The following is a 21580-nucleotide window of genomic DNA, read 5'->3' as shown; positions in this document are numbered from 1 at the left end:
CCCTGGCCATAAGGGTGTCCTTTTGGTCTCGGTCACGTTGGCATATAATGGTTTAGATTACTGCACCATCCCATGCAGAGGTATCAGACAAAAAATATATGTATGCAGTGGTACCTTGGATTAAAAGTGTTTTGCAAAAAGAGCGCACAGATTTTCAAAATTGTGACTTGGTTTAAGAGCTCACTGTACTGGGTGGGAGGGGCAGTGGAGGAGGGGCATGGTCTGCATAGCGGGGTCTACAGCCCTGTACTCTGACCCGGGAAGTCTCCCTCACCTTCCAAATCATAGCAGATTTACTTCAGGCTGGGGCCTGCATCAGGGGACAGGACTGTGGAGGTAATTCTAGCCTGTTGTACTACGCTACTGCATTATGGGGATCTGCAGCTCCATCCTGTATCTACAAACTGCTGCTGTTTTTTTCAGGTTTATGCACTTACTATACATTATACTCCACATTCTTATTGCTAAACTTATAATATCACATATTCAGCTGTTTCTAAATGTTTGTTTCATTTGTTTTACATGTTATTTACAATAAAAAATTATTATTTTGGGGGTGTGGAACCAATTGTCTGCATATCAGTGATTTATTATGGGAAAATCTGCTTTGGTTTAAGAGTGGATTTGGATTACAAGCGCGGTCCTAGAACCAAATGCTCGTAATCCAAGGCACCACTGTATATGTTATCCTATGAGTGGCATAGGTCACTGTGCATATAATGGCATATGTTAGAGACATCCATCTTGAGAGAACCGCTAGATGTGCGGCCATAATGTTTCCGGCCCCTTACACATGGCGAAGCCATACCACGTGTTTCCACCCCATTGTCAGCCATGTTTAGTTCTCTTTTACGTGTATAATAGTCTGATAGGAAAAAAACAGGCACCAGAGACTGTGATTTGCATTGTGCTAATTTATTGACATAGATCCTCTACAGGCAGATCATACTGGAGCGTGTTGAAGCCTTACGATGATTGGTTACTCAGAAATGTCTATGCGAGCGAGAAAAGGACGAAAGGCGGCAGAAAACTACGTGAATGACATTTAGAAAGATGGACGCTGGGATCTTTGTCTGGTCGTCTTGGTAGTTTATTTCTCTACACACTTGCAGTAATCCTATAGAAATAGAATAAATGAGATTATAAGACCTGTGTGCGGTTACTGTCAAACTGCTAAGGTAATACAGCATGTGCAGGATACATCCTATGAAGAGACGTCCTGTTCTGTATGTGGTCATATGAAAGAATCTGCTGTAAAGTAATCTGTACAGAATTACAGCAAAAGGTGACCAGAAGAGGAAACAATAGCTGAAGCTCGCCGCTCAGCCTCCCCCTCCCTGTAGAATGGCCTCTTCAGCGTATGCCCAGTAATGATTCCCATTGATTTGACAGATAATCATCATTATACGACGGCCTTAATATTCTAGTGTAGGCTCATATGGATGTGCCCATAAGCATGTGTTTCCACTCAACATCCCATTGGCTAGCAAAGCAGAGGCTTAACTTACCACATTAGATACACATTGTCCGGTTTTTCCAGGCTGGCCAACAAGTCTTGGTAGTGGTAAAAGCCTTCTTGTAAGACCTGGAGCAGAATACAGGGAAGTTCATAGTAGTTTAGTGTTAGAATTTCCATTGTTTCAGGACATGTAAAAAAAGGTAATTTTACAGTAGAAACCTGAGGATAGCCCATCAATTTCTAAAGACTGGTGAACCCCTTTATATAGTACAATCCTGAGGATCCTGAGGATGGCCCATTTATCTCTTAAGGCTGGAGACCGCTTTTAATTGTATAGTAGAATCCTGAGGATAGCCCATTTATTTCTTAAGGCTGGAGACCCCTTTTAATTCTATAGTAGAACCCTGAGGATAGCCCATCAGTTTCTAAATACTGGAGAATCCCTTTAACTCCATAGTAGAACCCTGAGAAAGGCCCATCAGTTACTAAATACTGGAGAATCCCTTTAATTCTATTGTAGAACCCTGAATATAACCCATCAATTTTTTAAATACTAGCGAATTGCTTGAATTCTGTAGTAAAATCCTGAGGATAGCCTAACAATTTCCAAATACTGGAGAACCCCTTTAATCCAATACTTTTTCTTAGGCAAAACAATCATACTCACAGTTAAACTCTCCTAAGAAGACGTTTAAGTTCAATCCAATATAGGTTTGCAACCAGCTTATGGCCTAGAAATGAAAAATAGTATAAAAAAAACTAAGTCTGGAGCAAGCAGTATTCTTAATATAGTTTGATTGCTCAGTGGTATCCGTAGTCATGTGGCACTCTAATATGCACACTTATACACCAATAGCTGTCAATCACTAAGTAGGACCGCCCAATTGACTATTTGCCTAGTTAAGTCAAGCATACGTGTCTATGGGGGATTAAGAGGGATAGTTGTCTGAAGCGTTTGACCACCTACAAATAGAAAATAGCTTCCTTCCTTACTCCACAAAACCATTTCAATTTCTTTTACTTGTTAAGTGGATCTTCCTCCTGTTCTTCAGATTGGCATGGAAAGAGGTATTCCACACTGAGTAGTAATTAAGCACCTTCTTTATTAGGCAAAAGAGCTTCCTTCTTTACAGACAAGGCTGTTTTCCAGCCTCCCCCCTCCCTCACACCTCACTTCTTATCTGTTTATTATGAAGGCAAAGTCTGCTACATTATAGAGGAGCTAAGTGAAGATGGGTTTGCTGTGCCTATTATAACCTATGGAGGGAGAGGGGGCCAAGGGGGATGAGTGAGAAGGGAAAGGAGAGAACCAGCCCTGCAGATTTGAGACTTTCTGGCTACAGAAAATGCTGGATTTACAGGTCACACTACTCTGTGCTGGTCTGGGAACTTGTTGAGGTAAGAATGCAGGATGTTGTGCTGTTCTGGCTGCTATACTGCAATCTGCCCAGGCTGGTTCTCTCTTCTCCCTGCTCACTCATCCCCCTTCCATAGGTTATAACGGACACAGCAAACAAATCTTCACTTTGCTTCTCTGCAACAGGTAACAAGTGGGGGCTGGAAAACAGCCTTGTCAGTAGAGAAGGAAGCTCTTTGGCCTAATAAAACCTGTTACAAAGTTTCTATAATCATTGGTACTATTGATTTCTGCAAAGTTGTTTAAAATGACAGCTACACTTTAAGTAATAAACCATATGAGGGGAAAGAGCTTGTGTACTTACTGGATTTCCGCATTCACAGTTGTTCTCCAAAATGGACAATACAATGTTCACGTTAGCACTAGATGGGAAGAGATGAAGGTAGAGTAAGAAAGCAGCCATGTTTTCTTGAATATGAAGTTATTGGGGGAGATTTATCAAAGGGTGTAAAATTTAGACTGGTGCAAACTGGCCACAGCAACCAATCACAGCTCCTTTTTTTCCTTTCACCAGAGCTGGAAGCTGAGCTGTGATTGGTTGCTGTGGCCAGTTTGCACCAGTCTAAATTTTACACCCTTTGATAAATCTCCCCCATTGAGTATTTTCTTTTTACATTTTTAGTTATACTTTACAATTTATAATGACATGATCTTACTTTAAATTGACGGACAAGCCAAAGTATCCATGTTCATGATGAGTCAGTGCTACCAGGACTAGAGCCTGTGTGGAGACAAAGAGTTCAGAACTGTGACTTCACCATAATACTACTGCACGACTATCAAGCAGTTTCTGGTAACTATTATTGAAATGGTATCGTATGTAGGCTTTCTAGGAGTAAATCCTATATGACTGATGTTTGTGGAGGCAAATTAATTTCAGGGAGATATTTATCTTAAAATATATCACAATTTTGTCTTATAAAAAGCATAATTAAAAATTCATGAAATGGCACAGCCAGGAGGAAGTGCATGGAAGCGCACATTTCTCTTCAGCTGTCAATCAAAAGAGACATAGCGCCTTAAGACTCCAAAATGCTATTAGCTATGACACTATGATGTGGCTATTATAGGGGTACCCCAGGTAAACTTAAAGAAAAAAAAAACAAGTAGGGCAGCGGGTGGTGGAAACATATTAATCTATTGATACTTACCTGTCCTGGTTCTCCTGCAGCCACAGTGCTACCGTCACCAGGTGGTTTCCTGTATCTTTGGTTCTTATATTGTAATGACCCCACAGGAAGAACCTGCTTAGCCAGTCAGTGACTGCAGAGGTGTCCCCGCCTAAGTCCCTGATTGGATGAGCAGGGATGTGATGTCTTATAACTGGGATTGACAGGAGACCAGTGGGTGACCAATGCCATGAGCAGTGATGCGGGGCTGCGTGGGCACCGTGATGGGTAAGTATCACTGTAATGTACACATTATTTTCCTACCACCCCTTACCCTCCCAGTCTTTTTTCCAAGACTACCCCTTTAAATCTATTCTAAATGTCGTGGTCTGTCCACTCAGACTTTGTCAACTTACACAGTTGGAAAAATTCTGACATGACCGACCAACTCCTCAGCAAGCCTGGTGTCGATATTATACAATATAACCAGACACTTAAACGGTGACTAGATCACCCATTTTGACCATTTTATTCTAATGTAAATAAAAACTTTAGATAGCAGAATAGTTTATTTCATTCATAGCGAAAACACGTATTTAGCTCATGATAATTTATACTTACAGCTTCAGCGTTGAGGATGACATTGCTGTTCTCAAGGAGTGAAACTGCCAGTAAAAGCTCCAGATGGGCTCCATCTTCTTTAAATGCACACCTCTTCACACTCTTAATTCTTATTCTGACACTTAGACCGTTATACTGCAAAAAAAAAAAAAAAAAAGAAGACACAAATGGATGTCACTCTCCATTCAAGTTAAGAAAAGAAAAGAATAATTCTTGAAGATCCGCAGTAGATGACTCAATGAAAAAATGGAATTTAATCATTTCCCTTTGTTTACTCTATTTGGTTGTATTTATTTATTGTTTGTATTCAAGTGTCTGAAATGTAAACACTAAAAGTGCAACAGCCCCTTCAATCAGCTGATCGTTTAGTTAGGGTAGGTCTAGGTTCACACTGCATTAGGGTAGGTCTAGGTTCACACTGCATTAGGGTAGGTCTAGGTTCACACTGCATTAGGGTAGGTCTAGGTTCACACTGCATTAGGGTAGGTGCAGGTTCACACTGCGTTCGGGTAGGTGTACGTTTATACTGCGTTAGAGTAGGTGTAGGTTCACACTGCATCAGGGTAGGTGTAGGTTCACACTGCATTAGGGTAGGTGTAGGTTCACACTGCATTAGGGTAGGTGTAGGCTCACACTGCGTAAGGGTAGGTGTAGGTTCACTCTGCGTTAGGGTAGGTGTAGGTTCACACTGCGTTAGGGTAGGTGTACGTTCACACTGCGTTAGGGTAGGTGTACGTTCACACTGCGTTAGGGTAGGTGTAGGTTCACACTGCGTTAGGGTAGGTGTAGGTACACTGTGTTAGGGAAGGTATAGGTTCACAATGCGTTAGGGTAGGTGTAGGTTCACACTGTGTTAGGGTAGGTGTAGGTACACTGTGTTAGGGAAGGTATAGGTTCACAATGCGTTAGGGTAGGTGTAGGTTCACACTGTGTTAGGGTAAGTATAGGTTCACACTGTGTTAGGGTAGGTGTAGGTACACTGTGTTAGGGTAGGTGTAGGTTCACACTGCATTAGGGTAGGTGTAGGTTCACACTATGTTAGGGTAGGTGTAGGTTCACACTGCATTAGAGTAGGTGTAGGTTCACACTGCGATAGGGTAGGTATATTTTCACACTGCGTTAGGGTAGGTGTAGGTTCACACTGCGTTAGGGTAGGTGTAGGTTCACATTGCGTTAGGGTAGGTGTAGGTTCACACTGCGTTGGGGTATGTATAGGTTCACACTGCGTAAGGGTAGGTATAGGTTCACACTGCATTAGGGTAGGTGTAGGTTCACACTGCGTTAGGGTAGGTATAGGTTCACACTGCATTAGGGTAGGTGTAGGTACACTGTGTTAGGGTAGGTGTAGGTTCACACTGCGTTAGGGTAGGTGTAGGTACACTGCGTTAGGGTAGGTATAGGTTCACACTGCATTAGGGTAGGTGTAGGTACACTGCATTAGGGTAGGTGTAGGTTCACACTGCGTTAGGGTAGGTGTAGGTACACTGTGTTAGGGTAGGTGTAGGTTCAAACTGATCTATTTTGATTTGTTTTTGTTTCTTTTTATGTTAGTCAATGTAAAACAGATCCTGGCAGTTGGCATACCACTGCATCAGTTTTTTTTTACCCATGAAGCAGATATGTTAAAGGGACAGCAAAACGGCAGTGTGAACTTAGTCCAAAGAGTCACTGTCATTTATATTCTAACAGGTCATATAGGTCAAAAGTTTTGATCAGTCAGTGTCTCAGTGTTGACCTCCATCAGTCTCTAGATGTTATCGGGAATAGTGTTACCCCAGATAAATGTTCAATCTCTTTTACTGAAGGATCCGGACTCCATAAACTTATGATGGAGCCCATCTTCTGTATTTAATCAGAACAAGCACTGAGTCAGGCAGTGAAGCTGCCAAGAACTTCTCCCGGCTATATCAGTTGATGCCCCAAATGATCGTAACTTCTGACATGTGACCTGTCAATCGTTTTCTTTTACAAACAACAGTAACACTAAAGTAAGCTATACAATTTCATGTTGTATAGGAGTCATGCAGGTTTCATAAGGGAATGTACAAGATAGTAAAAACAGGTAAGTACTTACGGAGCTGGCCCAACCTTGAAGTAAATAGAGTTCTTTGGATAGGAACAACTGTAAACCAATAAAACACATTTATTTCAGGTGGTTAAAGAGCAGTATTATTTTATCACTGGTTTTAAATGAACTCCAGTCATGACGTCTGTACCGATGAATGATGGGAGCAATGGAATCCAGCAATCTGGACCCATGATGTACATGTGCTGTCAGCAGCCAACGCTCACCATCACTAGCTGGCATCGGAGATCAGTCCAGTGCTAATTATTATACTTTTAAGATACTGTCATCAATAGAAATCATGTGTTTTACTTGTACTGCAACTATCAGGATGGTCGATTACTTGTTATAACATCCTGAGGTATGATGCGATGCTATGTAAGATCTGCTATTACAACCTGTCATAGTTTACAGCAGTATTGCAGTGGAAACTCTCTAAGCAAAAAAAAAAAAAAATGTCCTGTATAAGGACTAAATAAGTGGGAAAAAAATTAAGTAAAGTAAAATTAAGTTTTCAACATTTCCCCGATTTTCTTATTTTTTTATATGATAAAAATGTGAACTCTTGAGGAAGCCTAAGGTGTCAAAATATGGCGATGCAAAGCAATTAAAATAAAAAGTTTAACTTTTTTTTTTTTAAGTATATAATAAAGAGTAAAAACATTTTTAGGCTATGTTCACACAACGTATATTTTTGTAAAACCCACGGCCGTTGTACAATATTTATTATGAAAATATACGTTAGCTGGGCGTCTTAGGAATCCCGGACGGAGCGTATACCCATAGCATACGCTCTGGCCGTGATCCCTAGCGGCGCCGCAAACGACTGACATGTTAGTTTTCTGTGGGCGCTATTCATTGAATAGCAGCCGCAGAAAACCATGCCGCTCGCTCCATAGTGTGCAGTAGGGAGTTGTGATGTGGGCACGCAAGGATGCGCCTGCATCAGAACTCTGCGGCGCCAAAGATCATCCGGCCGGTACTGCAGTACCGGCCAGGATGATCTTTTCAAAGACCGGACAGGTCACGGAACGGTCGGTCTCTTACGTTGTGTGAACATAGCCTAACTCAGGCCTGACATTTCACAACTCGGCTGGTGGACTGGCCACTCAGCCAATCAGTGACTGGGCCAGGACGCTCCAACCACTTATAGGCTGATTGACCAGTCCATCAGCTGAAACAGGACTTTTCCTTCTGGTAGGGTCCCAAGGCCGGTCCCACCCATCACCACGGGCACAGGGAGAGGTAAGTTAGTACTTGTAATCAATTCCCCCCCTGCCACTGCCGGCTGACAGATTTTATAATCTGCCAGACTTCTCCTTTAATAGAATGAAATGCCTCCTACTGAACCTATAGCATTTAGCTTCCAGATGCGGAATCACACATTGCAGTTTTTGTGCCAAAGCCAGAAGTGGATCCAGATAGGATGGAAAATATTACGGGGTGACTTGTACTTCTCTTTCCTGTTGGATCTACGCCTGGTTTTGGCACAAAAAATAGCATATTGTAATACTTCTAGGTAACTCTAAAAGGTGCCCTAGGTGATCGTAGAAAGGAGGCAGAACAATCTAAGATAACATAGAGTCGATCACATGATCTTGGCCATAGATTTGTATCTGAAATAAGCTATACGTAAAGAGCCTCGCCAACCAGCACAGAGCACATAGGTCAATGGAATATTTCCCATCCTTGCACATTGTTAAAGCATTTTGTTTAAATTGTCTGAAAAATGTAAAACTTCAAAAATTCGCCATCTCGACAAAAGATGGAAAACGTGATCTGTTCTAGAGACATTACCTCAATATCAATAGCATCTTGGAGTGTTTCAATCACAGCCAGAAGGAGGTTGTTGGGAATATTAAAGAGATGAAGTTCATTTTGTCCCAGTTCGTAGGATCCAATCTTATCCCAGATAATCGTTTTCTGAGAGGAGCTGGACTGGGAGGAGCTGGACTGGGAGGAGCTGGTCTTAGTGAAAATAGTCTAAAAAACAGAGAGATGAAACTGAATATCTTATAGTAATGTGTTGCTTTGTTAGTGTGCACCAGAGAAAAAACATTGTTTGCTTTTTCAATGGCCGTTAAATTAATCGCCATCTTGGGTTAAAAAAAAAAATGGGCGAAATAATAAAACTAGTGGTAAAATGAAAAAAAATGGCAGATTTTTTTTTTTTTTTTTTTTTAACTAATTAGTATAAAAATAGCTTACAACAAACAGGCAAAACTGTAGCTTTTCGTGTTGAATGTGGCCTTAAAATCAACTGGTTATATAGATTTTTTTTTATTTACTGTGCTTGATCGTTTATATGGCCCTTAACCAGATAAGTCCGGTCAATATTAGTGATTTTATCGGCCCCACAAAAATGTGATCAGTCAACTAACTAGGGTGGTACTGAGCAGCGGGATGACAACATCCGGCACCCCCATCAATGTTTGGCTCTCACACTATAGAGTGACCGGAGTCGGAAGCAGTTGGCTCCATTCATGGTGTAGCCATGGTGGTGCTCAAGTGAACGGGAGTTGGTCATGAAATAAAATGGACGTGATAATAAACTTACTTGGACTGTTCCAACAATGCTGCTTTGCTGTTGTGTTATTTGATTAAATTGACTGCTGTATCCTGAAGAACCTGTCCAGTGAATTTCTGCAAAATTGAAACAAATCGGTAAATGGGGTTTGTTGTGAATATTGTATTAGCTAACAATTCAGAGGGTCTGTAGAGCGCATGCGTTGGTCTATAGTGGTACTGCAGGAGTGCTCTACGCATCAATGAATTGTTTGTCAGGCATATGGGTATGGATACTCACACCCAGAGAATGGATTGTGGAGCTGACTGTACCTTTTCCCTTGTGTGATGTAGTGTTGTGCCTACAAATAGCACAACCCTCCAAGCTTTGTGGGTTAGTAGAGTCTGGACAACACACCAAGGTTAGTGGGTGAGTATTGTCTGGACAACCCTCCAAGCTTAGTGGGTTAGTAGAGTCTGGACAACCCTCCAAGGTTAGTTGGTTAGTAGAGTCTGGACAACCCTCCAAGGTTAGTTGGTTAGTAGAGTCTGGACAACCCTCCAAGCTTAGTGGGTTAGTAGAGTCTGGACAACCCTCCAAGGTTAGTTGGTTAGTAGAGTCTGGACAACCCTCCAAGCTTAGTGGGTTAGTAGAGTCTGGACAACCCTCCAAAGTTAATTGGTTTGTATTGTCTGGACAACCCTCCAAGATTAGTGGGTTAGTATTGTCTGGACAACCCTCCAAGCTTTGTGGGTTAGTAGAGTCTGGACAACCCTCCAAGGTTAGTGGTATAGTATTGTCTGGACAACCCTCCAAGGTTAGTGGGATAGTATTATCTGTACAACCCTTCAAGGTTCGTAGTGGGTTAGTGCTGTCACGACAACCCTCCAAGCTTAGTGAATTAGTATTGTCTGGACAACCCTCCAAGGTTAGTTGGTTAGTATTGTCTGGACAACCCTCCAAGTTTAATGGTTTAGCGTTGTCTGTACAACTCTCTTAGGTAAGGGGGTGCTTCAAACATAATAGACAAGTACTACTCACCCATCTGGGTCCAGCGCAACACTCCCCTAAATTAATTTTTTCTATTTTGCTTGAACAACCCCTTTAAAATTTTTCCTGAATCAAAACTTTTTGTGCAAACCTTTTTTTTTTGTCTCACTCACAGAAGGTAGACAGGGCTCGGGTGTGGTGTGTGTCATGGGTGCGGCTGCACATGGAAGGGGCATGGACTCTGCTCACACTGTATTTATGATAATTTACATCTGCTCGCACAAAGCATTAATCAAATTATAATCAAATTGAATGAGGGCACACGGGCAGCTCAAACGCGCCAGTAATTTATAGTCTTGTATAGCGTAAACTATAAACACATTACTAGACAACTAAATGGCCAATTTTTTCACAATTTTTGGCCAATTTGGCCAATTTTTTCACTCATTGGCGGCCTTTTTTATTTTACAAACTGATTTAACAGCGCGTAAACATAACCCTAAGGTACATATCAAGAAGCACTACTTACCTCTTAATTTGTACTCGTTCAGAAGATTTAGATGTGCAATGGTCAAACGACAAAGAGTTAGTATCTAGTAGGGTTAAGAAAAAATTATTTTTTATAAACTTAAAAAGCAGACAGAGTAGCGTGTCCTCTAAGAAAATTTAAAAAATTTACATTTGATTTGCACATTTTAACCTTGAAACTGTTTCATTGCTGGAGTTTCTCTTAGGAAATATCCAGTGATATGTATAACTGCTATAACTGATATGTATCCTGCAATGAGTTTTTGTAGGTGTTTGGCTAGGTTCCCACACTTTTTTTTTTCTTTTTTTGGCCATTTAACAGCCATCTTGTTGGACGTCTATTATTTTGAGGCCAAATAACAGCCGTTATTTTGAAATAACAGACTCTATGAGTTGTTATTTGGCCTCAAAATGGCGGACATCCAAAAAAAGTCAACACATTAACCCTTCAGTCACCACCAATACAACTTTTTGCGGTGGTCACTCATGGACCTTATTTCCTCTAACATGCCAACATGCCTTTTCACGACGGGATCGGAATAAGTAAATACTGCGCTTCTGCATAGGCATTGTGGGGGATTGTATCAGTAATAAGCAGATTTCTGGTTAAAATACACTATCGGAATTAGTGTTGAAGTGGAAAAAAAAAGTGTCAAATCAAATCTAATTTAAAAAATTTTTTCAAAACATGGCCACTTTCTTGGCCACTTCCTTCTAGAGAGCAGATGACTCTTGTCTCCAGGTCAGGTGTGGTTTGCAATTAAGCTCCATTCACTTCAATGGAACTGAGTTGCAATACCTGCACCCAAACTGGAGACAGGAGTGATGCTGTCTCTGGAAGAAAGTGGCCATGTTCTTTATACAGGCCACTGACATCTTGCTACTACCTACTAAACATCGGAGAACAGAACCTCTTCATCATATTTTTTACATTTATTTATTAATAAAAGACATACTTACAAGCCCGCGCAATAGTCCAAGGATTAGCTTTAGAATAGCTGTAATAACTTGCTCAAGTAGGTTCAATACGCTTCGGCTGTAAGAATAAATTGTGATTATCATTAGTTTTGACAGCAAATAAACTTTAAGCCTGTCACCTGTTTGCCTGACAGCTAATCTTGCCAGTCTCCATAGATGATTTCATCCCTTTCCTAAGGGAAATACTAAAAGGGCAGACTAGATGGACCAGGTGGTCTTCTGCTGCCAACTATCTTCTTCTATTGATTTTCTCTGCTGTTTATACAGTTGAAATCAGTTTTTCAAGCCAGTACACATTGAGGCTGGGATCACAGAAGGTATGAAAGCGGCCGTTTTGTGACACAGCCGTGTCACAGAATGGCCAGGGTCAGTGAATTTCATCCTGGCCTGTATGGCAGTACTGGCCAGATGAACTTCTTTTCTTTTGATTTGGAATGCGGGCACATTTGGGTGTGCCCGCATTCCAAATCACCATAGCAGACAATGTAAAGTGCGGCCTGAGCCGCACTTTACATTGTCTGCACTGTCAGTTCAATGAATAGCGGCTGCACAAAACTGACATGTTATGTTTCTATGCGGCCGCATGGAATCCCAGATGGATTATATACTGTTTTATACACTCCGTCCGGGATTCCATAGGAAACAATGTTATTTTAATTTTCAATATATAGCGGCCGGTGTTGCAACGGCCGTTATTTATTGAAAATTTACGTTGTGTGAACTTCTGAACTTCTACAAATATACAGTCTACAGATATAAAGTATTGAGTAACAAGACTGTTAGGGCGTTTTCACACGTTATCTGCAAACTGTCCGTAGTACAGATGGTGTTCTGCAGAGTGGCTGTGACAGTACTCCAACGCAAACTTTCAAATAGTCTCGGAGCTCCCAACATCGTAATTAACCATGATACGGGGAGCTCTAAGATCCACTCTGCAGAACAACATCCGTACTACGTACAGTTTGCGGTGAAGGTGTGAATACCTCCTTATACCACGCAGCTGGTAGTGACACAATATGAAAAAATTGATGCCAATGATCAGGTGACTCCCTGTTGGTACCAGTCATTTTACAATGCCCAAGGAAGATGGCAAACAAGCGGCGATCATCCACATCATCTCAATATACTTACTTATTTAAAAACAGTTTAATGTCGAGTGTCTCTTCTAGCAATTCCCAAATGGCGTAACCTTCCTTTAACTTAAATCCAAGATTGACATTTACCGAAGCGGTGAGGTTTAACACGGAAATCCTTGGAAACAGATAAATAATGATAATCAGAAAATATGATATATATATATATATATATATATATATATATATATATATATATATATATACTTATTATTACTTATATATGTTATATATAATATTAAAAAGACTTATTATTAATTATGTTATATATTATATTATTATATTACGTAGACTTATTATTACTTATATATGTTATATATAATATTACAAAGACTTATTATTACTTATGTTATTTATTACATAGACTTACTATTGCTTATGTTATATATTATATTACATAGACTTCTTATTACTTATTTTTAGATATCATTACATAGACTTTTTATTACTTATTAAACATTACATAGACTTATTATTAGACTTACTATTACTTATATGTTTTATATAAATATATATATATATATATATATATATATATATATATATATATATATAGACATATCATTACTGTGTCAGAATAATGTAATTTCTCGTAGTTATCATAATTATAATAATCATCATTATCATATTTGGAATAGAATAGTAGTTCTTATCACAATCACACAGGTATTATTACCATTACATGCTGAGCAGCTGTTTCTGGTGGGAGCGGCTCTATTCTGACCCCTATACTTTTTTTTTAATTTTTCTATCCATTGGGCTGTACACAGTTACTGGATTGCATATGCTGATCAATGCTATTACAGTCTGCACTGTGTCAGACTGGAAAGAATATACCACTTCCTGCAGGACATACAGCAGCTGATAAATACTGGAAGCACAGACATGGAGAGAAGGTGATACAAATCTGTATAACTTTCTAATACCAGGTGATTTGATATATATATATATATACAGCCGAAATGGAACCCAACAGGATGATTGTACAGTTGGGTCCTATAGCCCTTGACCTGGACACAGTTTTTTTGCAATGATACATACTCTCTACATCTGGATATGAGAATTAAATCCGTTGATAGTATCCATCCATTCCCATCATTACGTATCTGGGCAGTTTTAACTGAAAAACCAACAAATACAAATCTGTAAAAAAAAAAAAGAAAGTTAATTAAACAAACAAAATGTGTTACATTCCAGTGATGTATTATGATGATAACAACTAGAAATTAAGTTACTATATCATCTGCTTATACCCATATAGCTGGATGCTTCATATGACCAGTCAGCAATCTCTTAACCCCTTGAAGATGCCAACATTTTTCTTCTGAGGAACTAATATTTATCTCACGTCTACTATGTTTTTTTGGTTTTTTTTTTACTATATGATGGGATGGAAATATAGGTGGCTGAGTATCCAGCTAGAGTGCGCAAAAGAACAGGAATTCCATTGCAGGATGTACATCAGACAGCATGTTGAGTCATTGAAGACAACAGATCAGAAGCAGAAGGACAATAGAAATGTTTTTTTTTTTTTTTTTTTTTTAAGGTATCTTTATTTGTTAATTTTATTAGACTGTTGAAAATAGGTTTCATTTGGCAAAAACCTCATTAAAGGGGTATTCTTAAACTTTTTTTTTTTTTGGTAATAGGAAATGAAAAAGGAAGCAAAAAGTAAAAATGCAAAAAGTACCATGTGCCTCCTTGACCTAACAGCTATCTTACGGTGGCAGCAGCTTGGAGTGTGTATTGCAGCTGGCAGAATCCCTTTAAGAGAAAACTATGGTGATCTGGGAAGGGGGAGAAGGGGACAAGGAACAAACCCAGTGCTCCAAAGGATCAAATTAGCATATTGTTATAGGATTGAATTTCACCAAAATCGCGGGATTAAGGATCCTATTACACGGCCCTGATACTTCCGAGGAAGCGAGCGCCGATCTGTCAGATCAGTGCTCATTTCCTCCTCGTTCTCCGCTCGCTGTCTGTGCTATTACACGCACAGACATTGAGTGGGCAGGAGCGGGGAGGGGACCATGGGGAGCTATGGGGGGCTGCTGGGAAGATGTTTATATGGGTGGCCCATCGAAGATAGCTGACTGTAGCAGACCGTCGCTTGTAGGACATGCTGAAAGACAACGATCAGTCAAGATCGTGCGTGTCGGCTGATTGTTGCCTTCCAGCATGAACTACTGCACAAAACTATTATCAGCCATAAGGGCCAGTAATCGTCTGAGTACGGACGATAATCGTTTCATGTAATAGGGCCCTTACAGACTTCAGAAGACCGGCACTATCAGCACGTCTGTATGCTCGAACCTGCTGATAGTTTATTAAAAAACATATTGATAATGTTTTACGTTTGTCTGCATCTTATCTTAACATTTTATTCACCCCATAATAAAGAACTTGGTAATGGTTCTTACTGGTTAAGAGCTCCTATTACATTTCCCAGGAGGCCTGTTACCAATCCCAAAATGTCAAGCTTCAGGACGGAAGGAGCTTGGAAATTGAGAATGTACGTAGAATGTTTCTCAAACGATTGTCTAATATCTGCAAATGACATCAAGAGAAAAGTACACGATTAAATCAGTAAATCAGTATATTTATAATAAAAAAACAGGTTAAGGAAAATAAAAAAAAAGCTTTACTGGCCTCACCGATCCGCCAGCACCACCGGCCCTAGTAGCTAGTCTCAACACAAAGGGAATGACGGAACTACCCAATCTCTGGATTAGGTCGGTCACTGTTATGGCAAGTCATTGGCCGATTTGTGTCAAGACCAGTTACCAGGAGATAAGTGGAGACCTGCCTCTATGGTGGGGGATCGGTGAAAGCTAGTAATACTTACCCCCACCAATATCAATTTTAATGGGGGTACATTTTATGGACAGCTTATCTATGACGTGTCAGAGATTTCCATTGATGAAAGTCTGGAGTGCTAAGATATACAGGTATGAGGCCCCTGTATGAGGCCACCGTAACGTGTGGGGTAGTTTACACCATTTTCAAATGGTTACCAAGAGCCTCATTATTTTTGTGGAAGTTTTTTTTGGCAGTTGGGGGGGGCTGCTTTTAACTATTTTCATGTCTGTGGTGGGTCTGTATCTTGCCATTGCGGTGAGCTGTTGCATTTTTCAGTGTTTTTGTGTGTTTGCTGTTTCAGCCATAGCAACGTGCTCCTGCCTAGTGTGAATGGTGTTTTAGGAGAGCTGACCAAATTTGTCTTTTTTTCTGTGTTCCAGTTGGGGGAGTGGCTGCCTCTACTTGGTCATGCTCTCCACCTATCCCACCCAGGTGGTGTAATTATTTTTGCCAGTATAAGACGGATCTTGCATGCCCAGAGCATAGGCGTATTTCATGCCATGGAGAGGCCATAGTACAGTGTAGGACTGCCCCGGTATGAGGCCACTGTAACGTGGTGGGGCAGTTTACGCCATTTTCAAGTGGTAACCAAGAGCCTCATTATTTTTATGGAAGTTTTTTTTGCCAGTTGGGGGGGGGCTGCTTTTAACTATTTTCATGTCTGTAGTGGGTCTGTATCTTATTCATTTTTCTGTGTCTAAGATATACAGGACTGAATTAGAATTTTTTTTATTATCCACTCCTATTGGGTATCTACCTATGCGGCCTCTAGTGATTACTATAAGGCTATGTTCACACTGCGTACGATTCCGTCCGCAGTTCTTACACCGCCGTACATGTGCGGCTGAAACTACTAGGGGCGTGGGAAAAATCGGCATGCGGTCGGATGCGTACGCATTTACTTGGAATTCTTCGCCGAGCCCAATAAAACTCACAGAACCTTTTGAATCGAAAAATCAAGTTCAATTTTGCTGAAATAAGTACTTCGTACAGGACCGCATGGAAATCCACGGCCGTGAGTTGGAACATTTCCGTCCTCAAACAAAGGTCTTGTTCATTTTTCACGGCGCCGTATACGATCCGGTCATAAGTTCATACGTAGTGTGAACTGTGTGGCCGTATAGCGTATACTTATAAGCAAACGCATCAACCTCAAAGCTACATGCATATATTAGCGGTAGTGTGAACCTAGCCCAACACTGTAGGGCCCAGCTGGTCACTAGGAAGATGCTGGTCAGGGAATGGCAGGAAGGGGCAGTATTGAGTATGTTAACAAATTGATGCTTGCTGTATTCACTGAGCAGAAGGCATAAAGTGTACTCCTTCTGCTCAGTATGTAGCTTCAATGGTGCCTTAACAGTATGGCGCAGAAATAACGTAGAGAGCAGGGATATGGAATGTAGGTAAGGAATGGAGGTAAGTGGCCCACTTTAATATTTACCCCGATGGGTGCTCTCTGCCTCTGGCCCAGAGAGTGTAGGGCTGAATCTGAATTGGATTAGAGGGATATAGCGCAGAAGCTAGGTAATGAATTAGGCTTACCGCCATCGCTGGCACTTGGGGATGAACACTGTGAATTGACCGAACTTGTGGCGACTGCCAACACGAGGAATGCCCACAGAAAGATCATTTTGGTTTAGTAAAGGTCAGCAGCACTGGAAAACATAAGACATTGAAAGTGCATAATCTATAACGGGTCCTGTAGTGCAAGTCAAACGGGACCACGAGAAGCCGTCACATTACATGTACATCAATGGTATAGTGAATAGAGGAATAAAAAGAGTGTATTCTGTTACCCCCTAATGTACTGTAGCAGCAGGGAGTCGTATCAGGAAGCAAAATAAGAGGCTGAAATGTGTTAATGGACAGGTCAAGGGTATGCTATCTCTTTAGCGGGAGGGTCCCTTGACCATATTACATAGTGCCACACTGCTTGGACCCCCATTGATTTTCTGCAATCTTTGGGGAAAATGATCAATAAGCAATATTTTTCCCTGGAGCATAGGGGACCTTAAGCATTACACATTGCCCATTCATATCAATGGGTAGTGTCTGTGTAACAGAGAGAGACAATCTTGCTAGCCAATCTCCGGTTGAAAACCCCTGACCTTGACTAACTCTGAATCTCCAATTAGATTTAAGCAATTCAGTAGAGGTTTTATTAACTTGCCCACCCTCTAATGATGAGATGACTCTGATCAACCCACCCCAGTCTATACAGCAAAGCTGTATAGTCAACTGCATTGAGCCAAATGTGACTACTCCAGTAGCAAGGGTTAAAACTTGAGTGGTATGAAAAAAACAATAAAAAAAATTATATTCTTAATAATAACCTTATGAATATGTCATTCTGTTATCAAACATTCTTTTTAATATTGGATAAATTATTTATCATTTTGGCAGAAATAGTATTTATCAATAATGCCAAAAACTGATACAATAACACTATAGTCAGTATAGCATTGCCCTGAAAGTGTGATATTTAATAACACAGATAATGTAATAGATACATACAATAATAGTAAAATAAAAAGGACATGTTATATCTCATCAAACTATAATGCAGCAATATTTTATATATATACATATATACATATATATATATATATATATATATATATATATAGTATATACCAATAGTGGGTAGAATGTTATTACCTGAATTGGTCAGATGATGCTGATGGTCTGATGCTTGGTGGTTGCTCTTTATATACCCACCAACCCGCCTCGCTCCAGGAAGTGCCCTAGATTTCGTTATGGATACTTCCTTTTTTGTATAGTAGCCAAGTTAAATAGCTGTTGGCAAACACTGGAAGTCTTAGAAGCCAGTTCCTGTGGAACATTTTGTTATATTTGATGCTAATTTTATCCATATTTGATTAATATTGGCCATTCTGTCCATTTTAAAAGGGGCAATGAAATAGGACTAAGTGGCAGACTATCATTCATCTTTCATACAGAGATAATGGCAATTTCCTTTGTAGCTTTCTCCAACATCCATCTATCCTCATGGGTATAGTTCTCTGTGAGCTAAGTAGCCATGACTAGGCTAATACATTCGAGGTAGACCAAAGTGAGCGCTAATGGTCTATGGCAGGGATGGGGGAACCTTTGGCCTTCCAGCTGTTGGAAAATTACAATTTCTATCATGACCGGACAGCCAAAGAACAGGTTGGCCAGATGAGGACCAGAAGGCAGAGCGGGAAGGGGCACAAAATGGGATATTTTGGAAAACGGTCTGTAACCACCCAGATGGTGGTGTTGCCTACAGAAGGAGGAAGGTCAGTGAAAAAGTTCATGGCAATATGTGCCCAAGGGAGATCTGGAACGAGCAAAGACTGAAGTAGACCGACTGGTCTCAGGCGAGAGGTCTTGGTTTGGGCACAGGAGGTGCAAGAAGCCACATATTTTTTGACGTCCTTGGAGAGACTGGGCCACAAGTAGTGGTGGGAAATCTTATGGGCTCCGGGATACTCGCAATCAGGAAAGAGTGACCCCATTTATGAACTCTCCTCCTGAGTGCAGGGTGCACATAAGTCTTGCCAGGAGGGACACTGCAGAATTGAGGGAGCCACCGGAACCGTACACTCGGGAGGATGACAAAGAGAGTCTTCTTGTCCCAAGACATCAGATGCCTGTGAGAGAGCGTCGGCTTTTACGATCTTCTCCACTGGACGGAAGTTGATGACAAAGTTGAATCTGGAGAAGAAGAATGACCACCTGGCTTGTCTAGGTTGATACACTGAGCCGTCTGCAGATACAGGAGCTTCTTATGATCGGTATAGATGTTAATCGGGTGATTTGCCCCTTCCAGGAGATGGCGCCATTCTTCTAGAGCAGCACTTCTCAAACTTTTTCTACTGGAGCCTCACCCAACAGACCAAGGCAATGCTTGCGCCTCACCAGACTGACCAAGAGGGCGCCTGGGCCTCACTATCTGTGGTGAAAGTCCATTTAAAAGCTGGAAATAATGCTAGGGCTACCTTTCACTCATCTCCCAAGCTCTCTATACTAATAAAGCAAGTACAAAATAAGTTAATAATGTTGCTAAAATGGAGATTTTTACAAACAGAAAAAGGACTGTGCAGATCATAGTCACTTTTGTGAAAACTGGCTCCCCAGCTGGGCCTCACTAACAACTAGGGGGCGCCACACTGGTGAGGCCCGCCTCACAGTTTGAGAAGCACTGACTTATATCACCACATATATGACCACATATATCACCATACATATCCCATTATATATGACCATACATATCACCACATATATCACCATGCATATCACAACATATATCACCATACATATCCCCACATATATCACCACATATATCACCTTACATATCACTAAATATATCACTACATATATCACCATAAACATCACCACATATATCACCATATATATACAACCACATATATCACCAAACATATCACCACATATATCTTCACATATATCCCCACATATATCACCATAAATATCACCACATATATCACCATATATATATATACCACCACATATATCACCACATATATCCCCACATATATCACCATAGATATCACCACATATATCACCATATAAATACCACCACATATATCACCATATATATCACCACATATATCTCCACATATATACCCACATATATCACCATAGATATCACCACATATATCACCATAAATATCACCACATATATAACGATACATAACATACATACAAAAACATATATTACATACATATCACAACATATATCACCATACAAATCACCATATATATCACCACTTATATCATCATATATATCACCACTTATATCAACACATACATGACCATATATATCACAATATATATCACCGCTTATGTCGCCACATATATCACCATACATTTCACCATCCATATCACCACATATATCACCATCCATATCACCACATATATATCACCACATATCACATTATATATCACCATACATATCACTACATATATCACCATAAATATTACCACATATATCACCACATAAATCACCATACATATCACCACATATATCACTATATATATCACCACATATATCACATTATATATCACCACATATATCACATTATATATCCCCATACATATAACCACATATATCGCCATACATATCACCTTATACATCACCACATATATCACCATTCATAACACTACATGTATCAGTAAACATATCACCACATATATCACCTTATATATCACTATACATATCACCATAAATATCACCTTAGATATCACCATACATATCACCGTATAAATCACCATACAAATCACCATACATATCACCACATATATCACCACATATATAGCCATACATATCACCATACATATCACCACATATATCACCATGCATATCACAACATATATCACCATACATATCACCATTTATATCACCACATATATCAGCATATATATCACTACATATATCACTATACATATCATCACATATATCACCATACATATCACCATACATATCACCACAAATATCTCCACATATATCCCCACATACTGTATATCACCATACATATCACCACATATATCACCATATATATACCACCACATATATCACCATACATATCATCACATGTATCTCCACATATATACCCGCATATATCACCATAGGTATCACCGCATATTTCACCATACAAATCACCATACATATCACCAAATATATCACCATAAATATCACCACACATATGACCATACAAATCACCATACATATCACCAAATATATCACCATAAATATCACCACACATATGACCATACATATCACCATACATATCACAACATATATCACCATACATATCACAACATATATATCCCCACCTATATCACCATATATATCACCACTTATATCACCATATATATCACAATACATATCACCACTTATGTCGCCACTTATA

At 40.1% G+C, this 21580-nt stretch overlaps 1 protein-coding gene across 1 annotated transcript; it reads right to left on the bottom strand.

Moving 5' to 3' along the window:
* Positions 1 to 899: 899 nt before the first annotated feature.
* On the bottom strand, positions 900 to 18390 carry LOC138772584 (uncharacterized). Its single transcript, XM_069953079.1, has 16 exons — positions 18324 to 18390; positions 17208 to 17320; positions 15227 to 15353; positions 13848 to 13949; positions 12805 to 12924; positions 11656 to 11731; positions 10697 to 10760; positions 9229 to 9314; positions 8469 to 8654; positions 6681 to 6728; positions 4607 to 4741; positions 3533 to 3597; positions 3181 to 3238; positions 2127 to 2190; positions 1509 to 1585; positions 900 to 1117 (listed from the first exon to the last, which is right to left on the bottom strand). The coding sequence occupies exons 2-16, from the start codon at positions 17293 to 17295 to the stop codon at positions 1091 to 1093; spliced, it is 1323 nt and encodes a 440-aa protein (XP_069809180.1). The 5' UTR covers positions 17296 to 17320; positions 18324 to 18390; the 3' UTR covers positions 900 to 1090.
* Positions 18391 to 21580: the final 3190 nt, after the last annotated feature.

This window comes from Dendropsophus ebraccatus, chromosome 14 (genome assembly GCF_027789765.1).
Source record: "Dendropsophus ebraccatus isolate aDenEbr1 chromosome 14, aDenEbr1.pat, whole genome shotgun sequence".
Lineage (NCBI taxonomy): Eukaryota > Metazoa > Chordata > Amphibia > Anura > Hylidae > Dendropsophus > Dendropsophus ebraccatus.
This window is presented reverse-complemented; position numbering and strand designations above follow the sequence as displayed.